General features: G+C 49.1%; 1 protein-coding gene across 3 annotated transcripts in view; it reads left to right on the forward strand.

The window, feature by feature from the left end:
* The window catches only part of Sdk2 (sidekick cell adhesion molecule 2), a 276319-nt gene extending 268862 nt beyond the window's left edge, over window positions 1–7457 (forward strand). For all 3 annotated transcript variants that reach the window (XM_087909821.1, XM_087909823.1, XM_087909820.1), the window contains one exon: window positions 6988–7457. In XM_087909821.1, the coding sequence (XP_087765947.1) occupies window positions 6988–7341 (354 nt within the window). In that variant the 3' untranslated portion in view covers window positions 7342–7457. The remainder of the gene's footprint in view (window positions 1–6987) is intronic.
* Window positions 7458–24443: the final 16986 nt, after the last annotated feature.

Here is a 24443-nt window from a genome sequence, read left to right on the forward strand (position 1 = left end):
CACCCCAATGATCGTCCTGGGTAGATGACAGATGCAGGTCCCTGAAGATCAGCAACCACTCCCCCTCAGTGTCATTGGCTTTCAGAGAATCACTGCCTCTTTGGGTTGTCCCCCCTTCCCCAGGTCTCCTGTGCATGAGCGTGTATGGGCAGCCTGGCTGATACTGTGAGTCAGGCCTCCCAAATCCCGTTCTCCAAAGCTGATACGAGTGCATCCAGCCTCTCTCCTGTGAGGCATTCATAAACAAAGCATCAATTTGATTTAAAAATAAGCGTATATAGTGAGATGCCATGTGAGAGAAGCCACCAAACGTGACGTGGGTGAAGGGCGAGAGGAAGAGACGGACTCTTTGCAAGGACCCAGGGCCATGCCTCTAGAGATGCTAGCGAAAGGAGCCCTGAGCACAGTTAAGGCACGCGCAAAGAGATTTGCCTGTGGCGTGTTTGATGGACTGTCTCAAAATGCAGCCTGGCTGCATTCCAACTCCATTTTCAAAATAGCAGGAGGAAAAAAAAAAACGCGTATTTAGCATACAAACACATGCCAGTGGAAGAGAGATGCCGAGCCCACCGCGTGTGCCTTCTGATTCTGAGCTCCAGCTCCCAGCATGGTTGGGCGGCTTCAAGCTCGTTTGAAAAGAATTAAATCTATGTGGAAAAGTATAAAGAAAATGCGTTGGACCAATCATATCCTATATGACATTTATTGAGTGTGTGGAACACTTCCTAGGTGTCAGGATGGGCTCCAAGAATTGGGGGTGAACGATACTGCTTGGTCCTCAGAGTCCCTAGACGGTACTGGTGGCGTGATGACCACTTCTAGGCTAATACAGTAATTGAAAGAGTGAGTGGGGGTGGGGTATCACACATAACCCCCCCCCCCAACTCCCTTTTTTACCTTCCCTAGTACAACTTGACGTAGGTCAGGCACATTGAGGAGCTAAGTGCAGACTAAGAGTCTTTGTGATGTCCCTGTCAGGGTCTGGAAGGCTACCTGTGCATAAGTAACCACGTGTTTCAATTCTAACCCAACCATCACGGGACCAGAATGACTAACTGTAGGAAGAATGGGATGTCCAAACTTCTCCCTGTTTCCTGTAAGGTTTGAAGAAGTTGAAGCAAGGAAAAGAGACCTAAGGTCACTGCCCAAAGGCATACAGTAGAGGGATGCAGGGGGTGGGGACAGGGGTCCCAGAAGAAGCTGGCATTCGAACTGGTGTGTCCAGGTCTGGGCCAGGCGCAGAAGGAGCCATGTGGATCTGAGTCAGGTACATGGTCCCCCTCCTGCATGGCCTCTGCCTGCTGCAAATGTCTAGGATGCTTCTGTCCGGTTTTGTTTCTTGTCCATTGATTGAGCCATCCCTGAATTAGGGTCAGCTAAGGCTTTGTCTGTCTCTCATTCTCCTTAGCCCAAAAAGAATGGTCTCTAGGGCAGAAAAGCTTGTGGATGGCTTTTCCATGCTAAGCCCCCTGCCTTATGCATCTCATTTAGCGTCCAACAGCCCCACCGTGGTAGTGGGTTGATCTCCCACGTAGCACTTGGGAATGCAGAGACTTGGAAATAGAGATGTCAAGCATCTAGCTCTTGGTCACAGAGCTCGGGAGAGCAGGTCACTGAGACTCAGTCTACATCCTTCCGACCCTGAGGACAACATCCACCCCAGACCTATCTCGGGAAGCTCCCTCAAGACCACCGACCACAGACATCCCTGAAAGCTAGGCAGCGTAGGCCACCACTTTGCCTGCAAGGGCACAGATTGGGAATTCATGTTGACATTGTCTAAGCTGACATATTTCAAGCTGTTTTCCCTCTGGGAGCCCAGAGTTCTGACAAATGATCCTCCAAGGGGACATCAGTGGAGTCCTCTGACAATTCTTAGGAGCCCCTTTAGCATGGTGTCACCCTAACCAACTCAGATCCCCAAGGCTGCTGTCCCTGCAGAAGGCAGCAACTCTACCTCTGAGTTCAGCACATCCAAGGAGGCTCAGGATCAGAACACAGTGGTCAGGTAGGACACAGCCCCTGGGACCCCAGATGAGGGAGGGGGTCATTTCCAGTCTGTTAGTCTCTGAAGGACCTACTTGTGTCCTCAAAATACACACACATACACACACACACACACACACACACACACACACACGCACGCACACGCACACACACACGCGTCTGCCTAGTCTCAGATCTCAAACATGTCTCAAAGCCCTGGGTCACTTCTCATCCTATACCTTTGCAGATGAGCAGAGAAGCAAAGGGCTTTGTCTCCTCTTTTGGGTTTCAGCTTTTGCTCTGGGGTTGGCTTTCCGTCTGGGTCCCTCCCCCACTCCTATCCCCCAGCCTGGCATCTGCCCTCCTGCTCATGAGACCCGGGAATTGCTGATTGAATGGCTCTGAAGAGCTGTTAAGAGGCCAGGGAACTGAAGCAGTCACTTGATGGCCTGACAGGCCGGGCCCTGAAAGCCCCCTTTGTGCTTGCCCGCTCCTGGGAAGCTGCATTCAGTTCCTGAGAGAGCTGAAAGCTGTCATTGGAGCCCCTGGTCCCCCTCACGCTCCCTATTCTCACCCCCTGCCCCCACCCTGAGAAGAAACAGATGTTCAGGGAGGTGGAGGCGGGAACTGCTCTGTTTGTCTGAGGCAAAGACCACCCCCTTTCCTCCTTGGCCTTGGGGAGCTGGGGGAGGGGCTGGCCAACAGCTCCGACCCCACCTCCGGGGCACCCTCTCTTCTAGCCTTCCCATCTGTCAGGGCTGCTGTCCCAGAGGGCCAGGCATCCAGAAGTTGTTCAACAGATAGCCTCCGCTGGTCTGTAGTCTGAGATGATGTCGCCAAATAGGCTTTCAGATTTGGCCCCAGAAGAGCCAGAGAGGACCCACCCGATCCCCAAACCAGGCCCACCTACTGTGGGTTAGCGGGTGGCTGCCCCGTTCTGGTGACATCACTGAAACAGCCTCCAATCCCTGGCTCCTCCTGATCTCTCCGAAGGGGGCTCTGAGTCCTCCCACTGAAGCGCCGGCCCTGCCGCTTTCTCCCCAATAATACCATTTACTTTATTTTACCCTTGCCTGCTTTGACTCCTTTTGACTGACTGGCCACAAGCTACCATTTTACAGACCGATCCCCCAAGCTGAAAATCTGAGTGGCAGCTGCAGACGTGCTAGCTGGGGCCAGGACACCACCTCTCACCCCAGAGGCTCAGAGGAGTGGCACACACTGCTCTGGGGCTTTTCCTCAGTGACTGGGCTATGGCATCACCCCAGCCCACTCGAATCCCCAAGTCTGCAGCCCCTGCAGAAGGCAGCAACTTGGCTGCAAAGGTCAGCACATTCAAGAGGCAGGGGCAATGCCCTGTGCCCAGAATGTGGTCAGGAAGGATGGAGCCTCTGGTAGCCCAGATGAGAGAGGGGATCACTTCCAGTCTCTTAGTCTCTGAAGAACCCACCTCTGTCCTCAAAATACACACACACACACACACACACACATGTGTGGGCTGGGACTAGCCAAAATTCTAGAAGTCTTAGAAATGGTGGCAAACTCTTCAAGACAGGAAGCTAGTGGAGAGACCTAACCTGGTACTCCATACCCCCAGATCCTTCTGGAGGAGAGATACCCTACCCACCCCTTACCCCCCACCCCCACCTCACCCCCACCATCACCCCCAGCCTCCCTCCTCAAGCAAGGCATTGTTAGCCTGGCCTCAGCATATGGAACCCTCCTGTCTATATGTCTTTTGTTCTGGGTAGGCAGCTGGGCAGACACACACACACACACACACACACACACACACACTCATGGCTCACATTGTGCTGTCTTGAATCCATGGAGAATTGACTGAGGACCTGTCCATTGTAGGCTCTACCCTCCCGGGGAAGATGGCTACTGAAGGGGGATAAAGGGAGAAGCTGGGGCTGCAGGGGGTAGGTAGGAGGGGAGGGATAGAAAGGAGGGGTGAACCAGAGAAGTAAATTAGCAGATGTCTAGGGAGCATTTGTCTCCCTAGAAGGTGGCGGGGGGGGGGGGGGGGGGGGGGGGGGGGAGGGGGCTCTCATTCCCCTCTAGGAGATCCAGGTGGGAGTAAGGGCAAGTTAAGAGCAAGTGTGGTTTTCAGAAAATCAGGGTGATCTGAGCTGAGGTCCCTGCAAAAACCTCCCTCATTCTCTGCACTTGGTCCACTTCAGCACTCAACAACAGCCCCTTACATCATGCATGCCTGTGCATCAGTACAACGGGGCTTCAGCACACAATCAGTACATAGTACCGGGACCTATGCATCGGCAGTACTCATTGGGCCTCGGCGTCCACGTTCCTTCACATAGCATCGGTACTCACACAGAACAGATGCTTACACGGCATCAGTACCCATGCAGCATTAATACTCACATAGTAGTCACAGAATCAGTGCTCAGTCACGTAGCATGAGCTATCACTCAGCGCCAGTACCTGTGAAGCGTCAGTACTCACATAGCGCCAGTTCCCTGCAGCAGTAGCATTAATGCATCAGTACTCACACAGCACCAGTGCCCTGCAGCGGTAGCACTCACGCATCAGTACTCACACAGCACCAGTGCCCTGCAGCAGTAGCACTGGTACCCACGTAAGATCAGTACTCACAACACCAGAACCCATAGACTCAGTACTGGCACAGCATGGACACTCACATGGTGACACTTCCCATGTAGCATTAGTGCTCACAAACACCAGTGTTACATGGTGTCCGTACTCTGGCAACATGCACACTGAGGCAGCCTTAGCATTCTCCTAGTGGAAGAACAGAGGTGTGAACACTCATTACAGAGATGCCAGGTCAGCAGCTCCTGCCTCCCCAGGAGCACCTGCCTGAGAAGACATCATATCTTTGCCTCTCTCAAGGGTCTGGATGTCACAGAAGACTGTCCCTAGAACACTTCGTGCGTTCCATCTCCTATGTCTCAGGGAACAAAGCCATCTCCAGTTTCTCCACTGTCAAACAGGATGCAGGGGGTCACCCCAAACTCACTGGTGTTGGCCAAGTTGGGTTTTGTTGGCAGCACTCTCCCTGACAAGCATGTTTTCCTTAGGTTGGCATAAGTAGTGAACTGGGCAGCTAGGGACACTGGTGGGCAGGAATAAGGAAGGCAAAGCATTGGCTGGGGAGGAGCCAGGCAACCTTGGTGGCATCCTCTGAGCTGCAGTCGCTAAGTGTGCCTTCCACCATCCAAGCTGGTCTCTTCCCCTGAGTCTCCATCTGTTGTCTTATTCCCTCTCAAAACATTGCTGGAAGCTGGGGATGGGGGAGGAGCGGGTGATAATTTTAGTTCCACAATTGGGAGTTTACAATTCAGATTGACTTGTCTCCTGCAGAAGACGCATGTGCACAGAACTGCAGAGTGTCATAGCAGAGTTAAGAATAATTGAATAGCTTATGGGGGGGGGGGCAGGGAGGACCTCCAAAGTCATCACAGGAGAATTTGGAGCTTTTCTTAGCATTTAAAACTCTTTTTCAAGTGTTTCTGTGATTCGCATACACATGAGTATAGGAGCCCAGAGAAGTCAAAAGAGGGCATCGGAGTCCTTGGAGTTAGAATTACGGGCTGTTGTGAACTGTATGACATGGGTGCTGAGACCCAAAACCAGGTCCTCTGGAAGAGCGGGAGATGCTCTGACTGCTGAGCCGTCTCTCCAGCCCCTGTCGACATGATTTTCATGATTTCCTGACTTCAGCTTGCTTTTACCCTGATTCACGAACGGGTGGGCACCTGCGTTTTCACCGCCCCAGGGTTTCCCAACTCTTAATCTAGCTCAAACTTAATCTCTTGTCACAGAGTACAGGGGTGGCCCAGGTTAGAATGTCTCTGGGGGCTGGAGAGACGACTCAGTGGCTAAGTGGTTCTCTTGCTGAGAACCCAGGTTCAATTCCCAACACCCACATGATGGCTGGCTCTCAACTGTCCATAACTCCAATGCCCAGATTCATTGTCATCTTCTGACCTGTAGACACTAGGCACACACATGGTATATAGCCATACATTCAAGCAAAACACTCATACACATTAAATCAATCTTTAAAAAAAATTGATAGAAGAAGCATCTAGTCATGAATGGTCAGGGTTCAGAAATGAAAACTGTTCTTAAAATCATTGTGCCAAGTCAAGGACACCAGATGCAGCTGGGCATGGCTTCTGTGATTCCAGCACTCAGGAGGCTGAGGTGTGAGGATTGTCAGACCCTGGAGACCACCCTGGGATATATAGAAGGTTCTAGATCATCTTGGGCTAAATAACGAGGCCTTTTCTCAAAAACCAATGAACTAAAAGAAGACACTAGACACAAAAATATAGAGTGTTCCTGAAGAGAAGGGTGAGTGTGTTGGAGAGGTGGGGGGATAGAGAAAGAGGGCTTAATAGATCCAGGGTTGTACTTTTGCATGATCAAAATACCTGGAGCTGGATAGACCTAATGGCTCACAGCGTCACAGACTAAACAGTGCTGAATGGCTCACTTTAACATGTTTGACTTTATGTTAAGTGAATTTTATTTCAACTGGGAAGAATAAAGGTTAGGGTTTGGGTGTATTGGTCTATCTGTCTCGGTGGTGTAGGTCTGAAATCCTAGCTATCACGAAGCTAAGCAGGAAGAATACAAGTGAGTCAAAGGCCAGCCTAGGGAAACCCTGTCTCAAAATGAAAAACTAGAAAGGGGGATTGGGTGTGACTCAGCGGTAGAACACTTGCCTAGCATGAGTGAGGCCCTGGTTTTCAAGCCTTAGTACCACAAAGGGAAAAGATGGCCTCTGATCCTGGACAACACTTGATGGTGGACATCTCATCCTGGCTCTCCCTGAAGGGAGAGGGAGGGGGACATGAAGGGACACTGTGGTAGCGATGGTAGCGAGGGGTTGAGATGTTCAAGACCCAAGGCTTGAAAGAGGCAGAACTGAGAATGGATCCAGAATGCTGTGCCCTTGAGCCCTGACCTCACAAGAACGCTGACACCTCTGGTTCTCTGTCCTCCTAGGGTAGCGACAGCGAGTACGAAATGGACACGAACCCTCAGAAGGCCCACTCCTTCGTCAACCATTACATCAGTGACCCCACCTATTACAACTCGTGGCGGCGCCAACAGAAAGGCATCTCTCGGGCCCAGGCCTACAGCTACACAGAGAGTGATTCTGGCGAACCTGACCATGTCACTGTCCCCAATAGCAACAGCACCCAGCAGGGCAGCCTTTTCCGGCCCAAAGCCAGCCGGACTCCTACGCCTCAAAACCCCCCAAACCCTCCAAGTCAGCAGAGCACCCTCTACCGTCCCCCCAGCAGCCTCGCCCCTGGTTCCCGGGCACCCATAGCCGGGTTCTCATCCTTTGTTTGACATCAGAAGAGGAAATAGGATGAAAGAAAGGACACCAAAATCCTCCTTTGCCACTTCTCAAAATGCCTGCCAGAAAACACACAAGAAACCCCCACCAAGACATCGGATCAACTTTTCACCTCTCGAGTTTATTTTTCCAGAGATTCCAGGGCCAGCAAAGCCGGTGTGGAGGAGGCGGGGGGGGGGGGGGGGGGGGGGGAAGAAGCCCATGGGACTTGGACGTGTGTGACCTGCAGCAGCTTCACATCCTTGGGGTCCATTGTGCAGTGCGGAGGGCTGGAGACCAGTCACTTCTTCCGAGGATAGAGGGCGACTTGGGACTCTGAAGAGAGGGGGCTATAAGGCAGGTGGGGCTGAGGGATGGAGATGCAGCCAACTTTACCCTTCCCTGTGTGCTAGATCTTGCTATCCTTGCTCCTCTGCAGAAAAGACGGGTGTCCCCAGAGGTGAAGCCTGCCTGTTGTCTCTGCCTCTCCCTGGCAGGTGTCCCATGGCCTTGCCAGCCTCCTGCCCTGCCTCAACACCCTCCAAGGGCTCACCACCCTTGTTCAACTTCTCCACCAAGCATTTGGTTTGGGGGGTGGGGAGAAAAAGCAAGGGGTGAGAATCCACTTAGCAACTTCCTCATTCCTGGGGAAAGAGAAAAAAAAAGCAATTTAAAGTAATTGTGAATTCAAGGAAAGAGGGCCTGAGGGCTGGGAGAGAATCCTTACACAGCTGCATAACTGAGCCCTGCCTGCTGTTGTTGGGATTCACTTCCCTGAATGCAGATAAGGAGAGGTGACATCTGGGAAGTCCCCTAAGGTGCTGGCTCCACACTAGGGCTAGCGTTAAGGAGGTGTCCTGCGGGAAGTCAGAGGTGTGAGGATGTAGACTGTCTTCTTCCCACTCACCAGCCTAACACAGAGAAAGGGAATGGGGTCAGGGTGTGGGGGCTTAGGATAGGAAGCTCAGCTCAACCCCCCTAGCTGCATAGGAAGGTTGTAAGCTCAGATACACCATCCCACGCCTTCCTGCTAACCACGCACCTGCCCCCATGAGCCCGTAAGGAAAAGGGTCTAGGAATCCCTCCCAAGAGGATACCCTGGGATTTCTTCGCCCAACATTTTCACTTCAAGATCTGTGCGCCCTGTGTCTCCTCCCACAACACACAGGTGCCCAAAGGGGTGGCCCAGTCCCAGGTCCGGAGGCTTTACAAAGAATCAAAGATCACTTTGAACCCCTTCTAACATCTCCCAGGCTAGGTTCAGAGAAGCCAGAGCTGGGATGGACCCACGAGGGGCCAGACAAGAAGCTCTGTCCGAACTGGACGCGGCCGTTGAGATGCCTGGTCAGCCAGGAGAGGTGGGTCAGATAGGATCGAGGGACAAGAATAGCTGAGGGGAGGGAACGCTGTTACTCCCTGGAATGTTCTGGAAAAAAGCCACGGGGTGGGGGTGCGGGGCTGAACTTCACATCAGCTTTAAGCATCTAAGGCAAGGGTTTGGGGAGGAGGTTTTCTGATGTCCTGGGCTGGCTGAGGTCCTTGGGGACACTAACCAGCCCCCTGGCTGAGGCTCAGCCCACTGCTGGGAATACATGACTACCTCCTTCAGAGGCTCCAGAGGGGCGTGTCCAGTTCAATAAAGGAGCAGCTTTGCTGGGAGTATACACTGAAGTTACTGCTGGCCCTATCAAGAGACCCAAGTGGGGGAGCCTATGGTTTCCTCAGCAATCCCTAATTAGTCACTGCTAATTCTCACTGGTCGGGGAGATGTGAGTCAGAGGCCTTTGTAAAGGACACAGACTACTGGGGGCAGGGGTGCTCCTCCCTACACACCTGCCCCCTGGGATATGTGAACGAGGAAATGTCAGAAGCCAGGTCAGCAGGCAAGGTGACCCAACTGCTGTTTGTGAACAATGGCTTTTGGCAGTGACCTCTCCTAAGCAGGTCCTAAAGATCCTAAGGCAGGAAGTACAGCCTTGTTCCCCAAAGGACAACAAAGGGCCTCCCCCCCCCAGGCCTTGCCCCCCTGGGGAGTCAGGTTCCCAGGGCTACCTTGGACTTTGTCAGTCAGCTGGACCCCAACCCCTTCAGCATCTGGCATCTCCAGAGCCACACACATGCAGATGCTGCCTGAGCGCACACTGCCACGTTTACTTTTCGTCCTTCATGACTGTTTCAAACAGCTTCATCTCCCCCCACTACCCGCCGCCCCATCTTTAGAGGCTTTAACCATTGAAGGATGTTCCCAATTTACATTAGGGAATTATTAACTTAGCCCAGTCCAGTGAGGGAGCATTATAGAGGAAGCAGGAATTGGGTTTTTTTCTTTTTTGTTTCTTTAAAAAAAAAAAAATTGTGTGTGTGTGTGTGCGTGCACACATGTGCGCGCTTGTGTGTGTGTGGTGTTGCACATGACAGCAATTTTCCTTTGCCTTTAATGAATCACCTGGTGCACTGAGATCCCCTCCCACTTCTGTGTGCTCATTGGAACCCTTGCTAATGTCCATGTGCACATGCAAACGTGTGCTCATGTACAAGCATGCAAAGATATGCACAGGACTTACATGGATATGTGGTAGCAAAGGGCCTCTTGCCATGCCTCTCCAAGAGACATGGGTAGCCTGGGTCACTGGCATTTGGAGTATCACTGGGACCTATTGCCCAAGCAGCTGGGTGCATCACAAACTGTATGTCCTTGATGAGCCTAGGATAAAATTCTCCATTCAATCACTACCTGCCCAGGGGGATTATTGCCTCCATCATCCTGGTCACATCTGGACACCTAGTAGGTTTCCAGCTGTGGAGCTCTGGGTTGTTTTGTGATATCTCCTGGCCCATGTTTACATTTCTGCTGGGCAGTGGAAGGTCCCAAGAACTCCACCCAGACATTGTGGTGGGTGCCCACCCTGTGGAAGGCGGGGCTTTCAAATTCCTCGCCCATTAAGACCAGGGTTACTGTCTTGTGACTCTGTGAGAAGCAGGTTCACAGAAGGACATGCCTAGCTTGTCCTTTTGGTGTTGCCTCTCTGTGCCCTGAGGAAATCTGCAATGTATTCAGAAGCCCACACTTAGCATGCTGGGGCTGCTCTTTCCTCTCCTGGCAGTGCCTCCTGCATTCTTGCAGGCTCTGCACCCAGATTGCCAAGACTAACCAAATAGCTGCTCTGGGTTCCAGAAGCATCTTCCTCCAGAGAGCTGCAGGGAGTTTGCAAACCCACGCTGCCTCTCCCAGGCCCTCTCCACCCCAAACCCGACACTGCCATGAGTCAGAGGGAACAAGAAAACATCCAGGCTGCATCGCCAGCCCATGCTCTTTGAGGCCTTCTGTCTTCGTTGTCCATGCCTGCCCTGGACAGCTTCTCTAAGGGTGCCAGAATCTCGCAGTGGGCGGGCCTAGGCAGGGGCTCCCCTTGCCTTCTCACAGGGCACAGGGAAGGTGTCACATTGTGCAGCCAGCCAGGTGAACCATCGGCAGGGGAAGGAGGGGACCCACGAACAGCCACCACCAGCTCCTGAGTGCCTCTGTGGTCCCGTACAGGGACACTAACCCTAACCAACACCTTGAGCACAGGTGCCCCACCCCCTTGGGACGGTCCCCCGCTCCTCTGTTTTCATAGAACCAAATCCAAAGCATTTAAATGTGTTACCTTTCTTCACCCATATAGACTCCCAAAACAAAACTCCCATACAAATCTTTATTTTTTGATTTAAAGGCTATAATGAAAAATTATGGGGAGAGTATTCATTATGGCAGGTGTCTATCTGTAAGAAAAAAAGTATATATCTATATGTCATATAGCTTGTTAGCAAGTTTATTTTTTAAAGGAAAGGTAAGAAAGATTGATTTGAAATATATACCATGAGAAGTCCCATGTCCTGTCAAACTGTCAGTATTTTATAAATAAACTTTTTCTTTTGGAGTTCTGAAGTGGCCGTCCTTCTCCTCACTAGAAATCGTGTTCCTCAAACGTTTGCTTCTATTTCTAACCACATGGGCATTGTACAAAGCGAGCCAAGGGCAGGAACCTCTGTCCTGTTAATTCATCAGCAGGTGGTGTCAGACCTTTAAACAAAAGATCCTGCTTAGGCTGGGAGTGTAACCTGGTGGTAGGACTCAGTCCAGCGTGCAGGTTGAACCCAGGTTCAATCTCAGGAAGAATGTGTTGTTCTAAGTTTGGGGGATAAGAGCCCCTCAGATATGTGATGCAGTTGATAATCATCAATAATGATGGCAGCAGGAGGGTGGGAGAGATGGTGGTGGTTAGGAATGCTTATAGCTATTGCTGAGGTCCCAAGTTCAGTTCCCAGCACCCACATGTAGGTGGAGGCTGCTTGTTTGTTCCTGGCCACCCAGACCTGAAATAATCACACAGAAACTATGGTAATTATATACTGCTTGGCCTATTAGCTTAGGCTTCTTCTGAACTAACTCTTACATCTTAAATTAACCCATTTCTATTAGTTTATTTATTGCCACAAGGCTCGTGGTTTACCAGTAAGCTTCCAGCGTCTGTCTCCTTCAGCAGCTACATGGCGCCTCCCTGACTCCGCCTCCTTTTCTCCTCTATCTCTGATGGAATTCCTGCCTTGCTCTATCCTGCACTGCTATAGGCCCAAAACAGTTTCTTTATTAACCAATGGTAATAAAATATATTCATAGCATACACAGGGAAATCCCACATCACCCACATGATTGGTTTGCCTGCAACTGCCTGTAACTCCAGTTCTAGGGGGTCCAACTCCCTTTTCTGACCTTTACATTCACCTGTACACACACACACACACACACACACACACACACACACACACACGAAATTAATGATAAATATGTGAAATTATAATGACAGTAAGAGGTGACACATACATGCCCACACTCCAGCATGGATCAAATGATCACTTGATATGCAATACCTGATGACCCCCTTGTGACAGCCAAGGAGGGTGATAGAGCATTTTAAGCTTGTTCTCTGGAAGAGGCAAAGCCAGGGTTCATCTACACTGAGGCATTCTGACCCTGGAGGCACGCACTCCTACAGATCTAGTGAGCAGCCCCACCCCTCCACTTAAGGTTGCTTTTAATGTTTGCAGTAGGACTTTTTGTTTTGCATTTATTTACTTTTTTACCTTTTTTTTTTTTAAGAGTCTTACTTCCCAGACTGGCCTGGAAGTCACAACTATTCTCCTGCCTCAGCATTCCAAATGCTGGGATCACATAACTATTGAACTGATCAGAATTCAATTAATAGTACTTGGAAGGTAAAGGCAGGCAGAAAGTTGTGAGTTCAAGACCATCTTGGTCCATACAGTGAGTTCAAGGCCAGCCAGGGCCATGTGGTGAGACTTTGTCTCAAAAAGAAATATATATATATATGTAGATTAAATAGTTTTTACTTAAAATGCACAAATGTAAATTCATTCACCAGTCTGCTGGTATCCAGCCATGGCATTATTCTCTTTCTGCAACTTGGCTGTTCTCTGAGATCATCTTTTTTGCATAAACCACATCTAGTTTACATAAATCACACTTATGCAACACTAGTGCGTTCCTCTTTCTGCTTTTTCCTTTTTCTTCTTCTCTTTCCTCCTCCTCCTCTCATTCCTCTTCTTCCTGTTTCTTTTTAAAGTTGTTTTGAAGTATTTTTTCTAATGTGTATAGGTGTTTCTCCTACAGGTGAGTGTGCACAGTATATGTGTAATGCTCTTGGGGGCCAAAAGAGGGCGTTGGATCCCCTGGAACTGGAGTTCCAGGCAGTTGTGTGTTACCATGTGTGTGCAAAAAAAAAAATCCAAAATGAGTCCTCTGGAGGAGCAGCCAGCGCTTGTAACCACTGAGCCATCTCTCTAGCCCTTCTGTTTCTTGAATTTTTATTCCCTGATGGCCTTGAACTCAAAGCTCTCCTGCTTCGGTGTCTGACTTTTGTTCGTTTGTTTGTTTGAAGAAAGCTCTCGCTCTGTAGCCCAGGTTGGCCCAGAATTCATTGTGTAGTCCAAACTAGCCTGAAGCTCATCGCATTCTCCTATCTCAGCCTGCTGAGTGCCTGGATTACAGGCATAAACTATCTTTCCCAGATTAAATTTCTATTTAACTGGACATGGTGGCACATGCATTTAATCCCAGCAATTGGGAGGCAGAAGCAGATGGATCTCTATGAGTTTGAGGCCAGCCTGGTCTACATAGCAAGTTCCAGGTCGGCCAAGGTTACATAAGTGAGACAGGGTCTCAACACCACCCCACCCCCAAAAATACTGGGAAAAAAAAATAGCAACGTGTGTGTGTGGTGTGTAGGTGTGTGTATGTGTATGGTGTGTGTGTGCCATGGCTCACATGCAGAGGTCAGAGAACGGCTCCTCCCACAGTTTGGGTCCAGGGTCATTACTCAGGTCAGGTTTGGCTGCTAGTTTCTTTACCTACCCAACCAGCTAGCCAACTCTGAGTTTCTGTTTCTTTCTTAGAGTCTGGGTCTTTTCTTTCTTCATGTTCCTCTATTAAGCCACGAGTTCATAGAGAGCAGGCTCCTTCCAGTGAGCTCTCACACACCCTGCTTCTCCAGGAGGCGCAGGCTGGCACTGCAGGTGAACCCAGGTGCCGTTCTCTTTTTGGTTTCCTTTTGTCTTTGATCAGTCCCTTGCCTGCATCAGGAGACGATCTCAACTCTCGTAGTTTACTATGCTTGCGCGCACATTAATCTCTTGGCAAGACTCTTGCCCTTCCCTTGCTTGTTTATGGTGATGCCGACAGCACGCTGGCCTCTCCAGTTTTTTTCGCAGTGACATTTACAGGGCGTTCCATTTTGAGCAGTGATCATTCTCTGTTGTCTGTGACTTCACCCTTGAAGAAACATGTACCCAAAGGACATCCCCCGCCCCGGCATTTCCTACAATGCCCAGAGAATACGCAGTGGGTGCCTTGCTCTCTTCCTTTTGTGTCATTTTGAGGAACTGATGGAATTTGGTGGTTCTGGTCAAAAGGATGTGTTCCTGCTTCTTGGTTTTGGTTTTGGTTTTGGGGTTTCTCTTTGTAGCTTTGGAGCCTGTCCTGGACCTTACTCTGTAGACCAGGCTGGCCTCAACCTCAGAGATCCACCTGCCTTTGCCTCCTGAGTGCTGGGATTAAAGGCGTGTGCCACCACCGCCCAGCTGGTTTCCTATATCCTTTTTTTTTCCTCTCTCTTTTTTTTTCCCCTCAGAAACCACGTGATGATTTCCTATTTCTTTAAGGAAAAGCATTTTACAGAAGCGACTAGTTGCTGAGAGAACACACCTCTAGTTCTAATGACCTTTCCCCAAGATCCTCCACAGGTCCTACCCAGGACTATGTCAACAAGGCTTCGTGTTTGTTTTGTAGCTTCCCTTTACCAACAGGGACATCATTTGCAGAGAAATAACCATTCTCTGTTTCCCACTCTTATTTTACATCTGACATCATAGTTTATGAAATTATGTAAAAGCTACTAGAAGGTCTACCAGCATAAACAAGTCTGGGACAACGGGGGCTTTGTGGAAGCCTGGTTCAGAGAGAGGGGAAACATGCCTGCACCCAGGGCTCTAGAGGGGTCGCCATGCTCTGCAAGGGAATCTAAGGCATGCATTGAATCCAGGAGTTGGGTCAGAAGAGGTCAGATAAGAGATGTCTGTTTACATCACACTGCAAGCCCTGTGGGCTGCACTTTACAACCAATTGATAAGGGGTTCTCAGTGGTCATTTTGACTACACATAATTTCTATCTTGTGTATAATTTGGAATCCCATTCCCACATTAAAAGTAACTTCCAGACTCAGAGTCTGAGGATGTTTGCTTAAAGTATAATAACAGGGGCTCTTTCAGGTCTTGACTTAAAGACGAGCAAAAAGAAAAGGAACAGCCGTCTCACTGAAAAAGGCCGCAGCCATGTGTAGCAAATTTCCTGTAGGAACTGTGCCCAGTGCAGGCCCAAAGACAAGGCCATTTAGACTTCATAGTAGTTGAGACATCCGCTATCACAGACATTAATAAAACAAGTGTTCTCAATGTGTATGTACTTCCTGAGCTCTGTGTCAAGCTTCCTTACAGCGTGAGCTGTGCCCTTCATAGCAAAGTGCTCAGGGGTGGATCTCATGAAACCTGGAAGGACCAAGTAACCCCACCTTAACGTGGACGCAACCCACGACCTCCACCAAAGCCCATGTAAATAACAGGTTTCATGAGAACAGAAGAAAAGCCATCTGGGGAAAATAAAATGGAGATTATATATAAAAAGAAAAGTATAATACCATGGGAACCAGGAGGATTCTAGAACTGTCTGTTGGAACTCCTTGTTTTCTTTTCCTTTCTTTTTTAAAAATATTTATTTTATGTGCATTGATTTTTTTTTTTTTGACTGCATGTATGGATGTGTGAGTGTATCAGATACTCTGGAACTGGAGTTACAGACAGTTGTGAGCTGCCATATGCTGGGAATTGAACCCAGGTCCTCTGCAAGAGCAATCAGTGCTCTTAACCACTGAGCCCTCTCTCCAGTCCCATTTTTTTCCTTTCTTTTGTTCTGTTATGATAGAATTTCATTATGTAGATTTGTTATGGAGCCCAGGCTGGCCTAGAATTCATGATCCTTTTACATCCACCTCTCAAGGGCTGGGATTACAGACCCGTGCCTCTGTGCCCAGCCCTCCTAGTTTACTTAGGAGAATCGATGAGCCCTGATCTACCGTCAGTGAGATTTCTGGGGATGAGGGCAGGGAAGCCAGGCATGGTGGCACATGCCTTTAATTCCAACACTCAGGAGGCAGAGATAGACAAATTTCTGTGAGTTTGAGGCCAGACTGGGCTACAAGAAGCCCTGTCTCCGAAAATGAAACAAGGGGGCTGGGGAGGGTAAGAATGCTTGCTCTGCAAGCATGAGGACCTGAGTTCAAATCCCAGTGTAAGAAGATGGGCAGGAGCATATGCAACTGCAGCCCCAACACTGGGGGATGGAAAGAGAGAGGCACCAACTCTTCTGACTTCCATGGTCCTATCACTGTGCTCCGCTCTCCTTCAGAATGCTCCATAGCTGCAAGTTATGCCTGAATTCAGGAACCCTTGGGAAGAGATAAGCAGGCCTATCAGAGTCCACAAGGCAAGCTTCAAGACAACCTTACACCCAGATGAGGCTCAGCTGGGGAAAGGTAGGGAAAAGATCAATGCTAGTTAGGTTTATTTTATTTTATTTTGGAAACTTGACACAAACTACGGTCACCTGGGATGAAGAATCGCCTCCGTGAGACGACCCTGCAGGCAAGCCTGTGGGGCCTTTTCTTGATTGTTGATTAATGTAGAAGGGCCCAGCCCACTGTGAGTGGTACCATCTCTGGGCACGTGGGCCAGGGTTGTGTAAGAAAGCAAGCTGAGCAGGTCACAGGTTAGTAAGCCAGAAAATAGAGTTCTTCCACGGCCTGTGTGTGCATGAGTTCCTGCATCGGCTTCCCCCAGTGTTGGACTTGGCCTGTAAGCTGAAATTAGTGTGTTTTTTGTTTGTTTGTTTGTTTGGTTGGTTGGTTGGTTTTTCAAGATGGGTTCTCAGTAGCTAAGGAGCTGAAATTAGTGTGTTTTTTGTTTGTTTGTTTGTTTGATTGGTTGGTTGGTTGGTTGGTTTTTCAAGATGGGTTCTCAGTAGCTAAGGAGCTAAAATTAGTGTCTTCTTACAACAACAGAAAACAGCTCAGGACAAAATCGCTCCTCTCAGTCATGAGTAAGGGAAAGGAAATTACAAGGGATACCCTAAGACACAGCGGTCTGACAGCTGAATGCCATTTCCTTCAATGCATAGCGTGGCCAATGGCAAGGGCTTTCTAGAACTTGCAGAAAAGGTTGGAGGGAGAGAGAAATACCCAGTGGAGGTGAGGGTGGGGCTTACCCTGGTCCCCCCCCCCCATGCCATCCTCCTGTCTGAGGCCCTTGTCATCCAAATCCAATTCCCAACAAGAATTCGAGGGTGCTAGAAAAGACTCCCTGTAGGGTACAGAATAAGGCAAGGCACAGGCGTGAGGGCAGCACAAATAAGAGACAGGGCACATGATGAAGTCTACTGGTGTTATTATCCCCGTGGAAAGTACCACACTTGAGTCTACCACGTGTGATATGTACTTCCTGCCCAGTCTTTTCTCAGCGTCCCTGAAGGGAAAAACAGGTGGGTTTCATGAGGCATCTTATCTTGGCTTCTCTATTGCTTGCTAGTACGGCCACATGCCTGCCCTGAGACCCCACTGTTACGTCAGTTAGTCCTCACAGCACCCCAGGGTGTGGAAATATCCCACCCTACCTCAATAAGGACACATTCCCTAAAGAGACCAGATATGGAAACACCAGAGCCAAGATTTGAACCCAAGCCTTACCAGGTGCTATAGTGTCCCTTATTTTAACTAGCAAGCAGCTTTGGCTCAAAGTTTAGACACTACTCAACTGAACCGAGGAAGGTTCAATACTTGGGGAGACTTCTAAACTCTGCGTGGGTGGCCGATGAGCAGGAGGCCTTGTCAAACTTCTACCATCATACTGGTCATAGAGGATACATGAATGAATGAGCATGTCAGTGCTCTGGGCAGATTTCATGTGTGGATATAGAAATTTGAGTCAGATATGACTTCATGTGTAGCCAAATAGCATTCTGGTTGGTTTGTGTGTTTCCCCGACACACCAACCATTTTTAGCTCATGAGTCACAAAGAAACAGAATGAACTAGTGGTTTTCTTGGTAGCTAATGTGTCTTGGGGTCCAATATGCACTTGCTGGACCTCTGTAGGTTTTTGGCACAGTCCCTAGATGAGGTAGGCAGGTTAGAGTAATGTTTCCCCCAAATTCATAACCTCAGAAGTTGGGTCTTTCCAAATGTAATTAGTTAAGAGGGGGCCCAAGGACACAGGACACATCCAGGAGAGAAGGCCGCGTGAAGGCAGAGGCAGAAGGTGGGTGTGGTGAGCTGCACTTTACAACCTTGGCCCTGGGGAGGCAGAGACAGACCAATCTTTGGGGCTTAATGGTGAGCCAAGCCTAGCCTAAAAGACAAGTTCCAGATAAAAGCGAGAGACCCTGTTTTGGAAAAAGGTAGACAGTGCCTTAGGGGCAACACTCAAGGTTGTCCGCTGGCCTCTGAGTGCCTATGAATAGGTAGGTGTGCCCGCCACACCTTCATACACACAAACGCAAAAACACACAGGTGGAGACCACGTGTTGCTGATGCCACGACAAGCTAATGATGGAGGAGTTGCCAGGAACTATTAGAGGTTCCAAGAGGCTGGACCTAACGCTCGTCGGGCCCCTACTACCCGAAAGTACCCTGTAGACACCTTGATTTTGAACTGCTGGTCTTCTCCCCTGCAAAGAGTACATTTCTATTGGTGTAAGCCACATCGTGGTTGGTGGCCATTTGTCACAGCAGACCAAGGGCCTACTTAAGAAACTGTCCTTGGAGTTGATGTACATCCTTTCTCTCCAGAAGTTTGATTCAATAAACTTACAGGAAATCCCAGAGCCGGGGACCTCAGGCCTCTGTTCCCTTTCCTCCAGAGACCTCAGGCCTCTGTTCCCCTTCCTCCAGGGACCTCAGGCCTCTGTTCTCCTGAGTAAAATTGGCAATTATAGGGTGCTTCCTTCCTGCCTCTCCCTAGCCTCCCCCTTTTAAATTGTTTCCACCTGCCACTGAGAGCCAAGCCCATCCTTCGCCAAAACTCACCACTGACCATCAGCAAAACCCTAATCCCAAACTCTGGGGACCAGAACTGAGGGCCTCTGTCCTCTGCGGGGAGCATGAGGTGACTGGGAAGCACAGAGGACACAGACAGGCCTGGTTGTGACAGAGGACGGACTTATCGCTTTCTAGGTTGGCACCAGGCCTGACACGTGGGAGGCGGAAGCAGGCATCTGGCCTGGCGGCGGGGACCTCATCTCCCTCACCCCTCTCTGGGATTGCCAGAGGGAAGATCTAGAAGTCAGCAGCCCAGCAGCAGAGAGGGGAAGGAAACCAGAAACCATCAACGCAGGGGAACACTATGATAAAGATAACACTCTCCAGGACACAGCTGGGCTTCCCAGAAACTCACTTATTTTGTGTCACAGTGAGGAAGACAAGCCTGGCCATCATCTAAGAGGAGACAGAACTGGGGATGCCAGAGACATAGTCAATGCCTGGAGACCGTCTCAGACAAAGCATAGCTTAAAGAGGGGCTCAGCTCCAGGGGCGATGGGATCTGCCTACCTTCCTACAGAGGCCCAAAATAGCAGGCTTTGCGTGACTCCTGACCTGGGACGCTCAGCCCTGGTTTGTTGGGCCGAGATAAGTATGATCCTGCTTAAGGCCCCTGAGGCCACAGAGAAACGGTGTTGACAATCTCAGCATAGTTTGCTTTCATGGCATTTGTCCCTTAAAGGATTTAGGGATCCTTTGTGAAGAATATTCTAAATGGTTGGGAATGGCTAGAGGTTGGAGAAGCCACCCCAGAATTAGTCCAGATGTCCTCCTTAGGCTGAGACCCATGGGGAGGGCCAGAAGAAGGTGACTGAGGGTTGTGATAACCACATCTGACTGCAGTTGTCCATCAGCCTCCCACCCCCACCCTGTCCTTCCCCTGTAATCAGCTTGCTGCCTGTGCTTGCCTAGCCCCACCCTCCTGCCTAGACCAGTCCTGCAGATTCTGGGGCCCCGTGAATCAGAGGCTGGGCTCATTTCTGCAACCTTCTGTGGTTCTCGGGGTGTTCAGGTCAGGATGCTTGGATTTCACCATAGTGGGAGTTCCCGGGGTTCTGCCCCAGGGAGCTTCCTCTGGGGGGCACACCCTCTGACACCCAAGGAACAGTCAGCAAGGAACCAACCACACGAGAGGAGTCTAAGGGAAAGGACAGCTCAGTAAAATGACTCAATGGCAAGTGACAGAGGGCCTCGGAAGAGGCCGGCACAGGAAGCAAATGGGTCATTTGGGGAACCCGCTGGCCTCTTAATAGGGGCCGCTCTTAATGGCTGCTGACGTGGGGAAATGAGAGCCTGAGGCTTTCAGGTTCTTCTGAGTTTGAAAGGCTCAGAAGTCAAAGTTACGTAAATTCCCTCATGTTTAAATACTAGCAACTAAAAACACCATGCATTTCAAAGGCATACTGGCGACAGATGAGTCCCCTAAAAATGACCCCAACTGCCTCCTGTCTTAGACACTCTTGATGTTGCTCCATTAAAAAGCTAGACATGGTGGGCCATGCCTGATGTCCTAACACGTGGGAAAGCAGGATCAAATTAGAGCCCAGGTCTGGGGGTGTGGTTTAGCACACGTGTGAAACTTGGGGTTTGATAGCTAGCATGGCAGGACACAAGCAAATTGAGGGGATGAAGTTCCTATTGCCTCCCTTTTCACAGTGGAAGGAGGTGTGATATATCCATTCTAAGGCTGGTCTGTCGGGTGTTTGTTTTCTTTTTGAACTTTCCTTTTTGTAACACAATTTCACCCCATAGTGCAGGCTGGACTGGAACTCACTATGTGACCCAGGCTGGTTCCCAACTTGAGGCAATTCTCCTGCCTCAGTTTCCTAAGTACTGGGTTTACAGATATGAACCACCATCTCAACGTTTTGGGTCCTTGTTGGGAACTGATTGCCAGATCTCAGGAAAGTCCTGTCTTGGTTTCTCTTGCCCTCAGGAGGCAGAGATGGGTAGATCTCTGTGAGTTCAATGTCAACCTGGTCTACACAGTGAGTTTTAAGTCATCCTCAGCTGTGTTGGAAGATCCTGTCTCAAAAAAAAAGAAAACCAAACCAAACAAAAAAGAGCCTTAACAAAACCAATTTAAGGGCTTAAGGGAGGAAGGAGTTTACCCTGCCCACAATTCAAGAGAACAGTAGAGAAGTCAACCTGGCAGGAGCTTGTGTAAGATTTTAGACAATTCTGAAGCCATTTCTGACAATTCCAAACCCTCTCAGCCTCTGTGCCTTAGTGCTTCCCCTCCTCCCCTGGGAACCAAGGACCTAACAGGTACACATGCACGTACTCAGTTCCTGAACAATTACCCATACACGTATGTTTTGACTCAGTCCCCTGGGAAACAGGGTCAAAATGACCTCTTACCTCATCTGATCTGACAATAGCTCTCCAGTCAATTATTGGTATTAGCCCTTTTCAAATAAGTCAATCATAATGGTCAAGGAACAACCCCTCTTGTTTCTATGGGACCTTCTCCTTTAAAAGTAGACTGTACCAGCTAGTCAGGGTCTCTCGGCTTCCCGAATGCTGAGGGACCCTGTCATAACAGAATTAATAAAATCCTCATGCTTTTGTGTCGGCTGTGGTGTATGAGGTGGTCTCTGGGGGCGACTCCTTCTCGGTTTGGACACTAGAGTCCAACACTTGATGCAACTGATCACGTCCTCTCCACATCACGAAGTGGAGAGCAATGGATGCTGCTGCTTTAAAAAGTCTATTTTTTTTTTTATGTGTTTGGAGATTTTTGCCTGGATGTATGTCTGTACATTGTGTGCATGCCTAGGGCCCAGGGTAGCTAGAAGAGGGCACTGGATCCCCTGGAACTGGAGTTATAGACAGTTGTAAGCTGTCATGTGAGTTCTGGGAATCAAACCTGGGTCCTCTGGAAGAGCAGCCAGTGCTCTTAACTGCTGAGCATCTCTTCAACCCACTTCCTGCTTATACAGTCTGGGATCCCAAGTCAGGGGAATGGTGCCACCCACAGTGAGTGGGTCTTCCATCTCAATTACCCTAATTAAGATAGCCCCCATAGGCATGCCCAGAGGATCACTTCCAGATGATTCTAAATCACATCAAGTGGACAACTGAGATTGACCATCACACGTTCTAACCCCAACACCTGCAATCATGATTTTATTTGGAAACAGGTATTCTATCGATAATCGAGTTAAGCTGAGGTCACTGGAACAAGCCTCAATCCGACATGACTGGTGTCCACAGAAAAGAAGGAAAAATTGAGCCAGGCTCGGTACTGTATATCTGCACAGTAATGAGTAGGCTGAAGCAGGAAGATTGCAAATTGGAGGCCAGCCTGGGCTACATAATGAGGCCCTGTACCAAATATCTAAAACACAGCAGCGATGGGGAGAGGGGGGCATTGAGACATACAGATGAGCACAGAGCCACAAATTTGGAGTAAGAAAGCAATGTGAAACAGCCCAAGAAAAGATAAGGGCGCCAGAAGTCAAGAGAGAGGTGTAGAATATGTGACCCTCCACTGGACCTGTAGCCTCCAGGATTCTGAGACGATATAGTTCAACAGCTGGCTGGTTTTTGTTTTTCATTTTTATTTTGTGTTCATTGGTGTTTTGCCTGTGTGTGTGTGTGTGTGTGAGGGTGTCAGAAGCCCTAGAGCTGAAGCTACAGACAGTTGTGAACTGCCGTGTGGGTGCTGGGAATTGAACTAGGGTCCTCTGGGAGAGCAGCCATCTCTCCAGTCATCTGAGCCATCTCTCCAGCCCCACAGCTATCTTCTTGTAAAGGCAAAACACAAAACAAACTGTTTCATTGCTCACCATCTTGTGAGGAAGCCAAAAGTCTTCTATGGACAAAGATCGCACCTAGGTGTTCTGGTTGACAGTTCAGCTCAGACCCTGGTTGTCAGCCAACATGGGCCACCAGTCTAATCATGATTCAGGTGATCCCAGCCCAGCTAAAACTCTTTCAATGAGCTACTATTGCACATAACACTCTTAGAGTCCGGCCTAGTATCTTATAAAAACTGACATGTATGGAGGACTTGCTGCTCTTGGGGTTTGTCTCATAATGGTGTCTTGAAGCCTTGTGTTATCCCAGAAGTACCCCAGGGCAGAACAGATGGGACTCTAGGACCTTGGCTCCCGAAATAGCAGGACCACTTCACTGACTTTACGACTTGTACAGCCTCTCTTGGAAAGTGAGGCAGTTAAAAAAAAAACACCCTTGTAGCAGGCAGTAGTGGTGCAGGCCTTTAATCCTAACACTCAGGAGGCAGAGGCAGGCAGATCTCTGTGAGTTCAAGGCCAGCCTGGTCTACAGGGTGAGTTCCAGGACATCCTGGACCATTATATAGAGAATCTTGTCTCAGAAAAACAAACCAAACAAACAAAAACCCACCCTTGTAGCTGAGTGAGCAGCAACCCCAGGGTGAGTGGGTGGGTGGGGTTATTAAACTTTTTCTCATCCCAGGTTCTGCTAGCAACTAGCCCCATGCTTTGAGACTGTCTCAACACCCCTCTGTATTTTACTTTCCCAACTGTGAGATAAGTAGCTTTGGCAATCTCTTGCACCTTATTCTCCTCGAAGTAGCCAAATCATTGGCTCAGACAATAAGGAGGTGGGGGTGGGGGTCAGCAAGATGCCTGAACAGGTAAAGATGTCACCAAGTCTGATGATGACTCAAGCTCAGTATTCTGGGACCCACATGATGGAAGGAGAGAGAGCAGACTCCTGAAAGTTGTCCTCTGACCTGCACATATCTGCCACGGTACATACACATTTACACAAACACACACACAAAATAAATGACATAATAAAAAGTTAAAAATAAATCAATGAATAAATTGTGGCTGGAGAGATGGAGAGCCTTTAAGAACACTGGCTGCTCTTCCAGAGGACTCGGGTGTTCAATTCCTAGAACCCACATGGTGACTCACAACCATCTGTAAGTCCAGTTTCAGGAGATCCAATAGCCTCTTCTGGTCTCCAGGGGCACCAGGCACGCATTTGGTACACAGACACATGTGCAAGTAAAACACCCATACTCAAAAAATAATAAATAAATAAATAAATAAATAAATAAATAAATAAATACAAACAAGCTGGGTGGTGGTGGCGCACACCTTTAATCCCAGCACTTGGAGGCAGAGGCAGACAGATATCTGTGAGTCTGGAGCCAGCCTGGTCTAGAGAGTAAAAGTTCCAGGACAGGTTCCAAAGCTACAGAGAAACCCTGTCTTGAAAAACAAAAACAAAAAAATAAAAATAAAAACAAATCATCTTTTAAATACATAAATAGTAAAAATTAAAAAGAGAGAAGTTCACATTTCCATGTCTCCAGGTTATCATAGATTCAAAGATTCACAGATTGCAAAGGCTCCAGATACCTTTACCCTAGCCTTCTAGGACACTCTTCGGGGACCTTGGGCTAAGTTTCACTTTGC

Source organism: Myodes glareolus, chromosome 9 (genome assembly GCF_982192425.1).
Source record: "Myodes glareolus chromosome 9, mMyoGla1.1, whole genome shotgun sequence".
NCBI lineage: Eukaryota > Metazoa > Chordata > Mammalia > Rodentia > Cricetidae > Myodes > Myodes glareolus.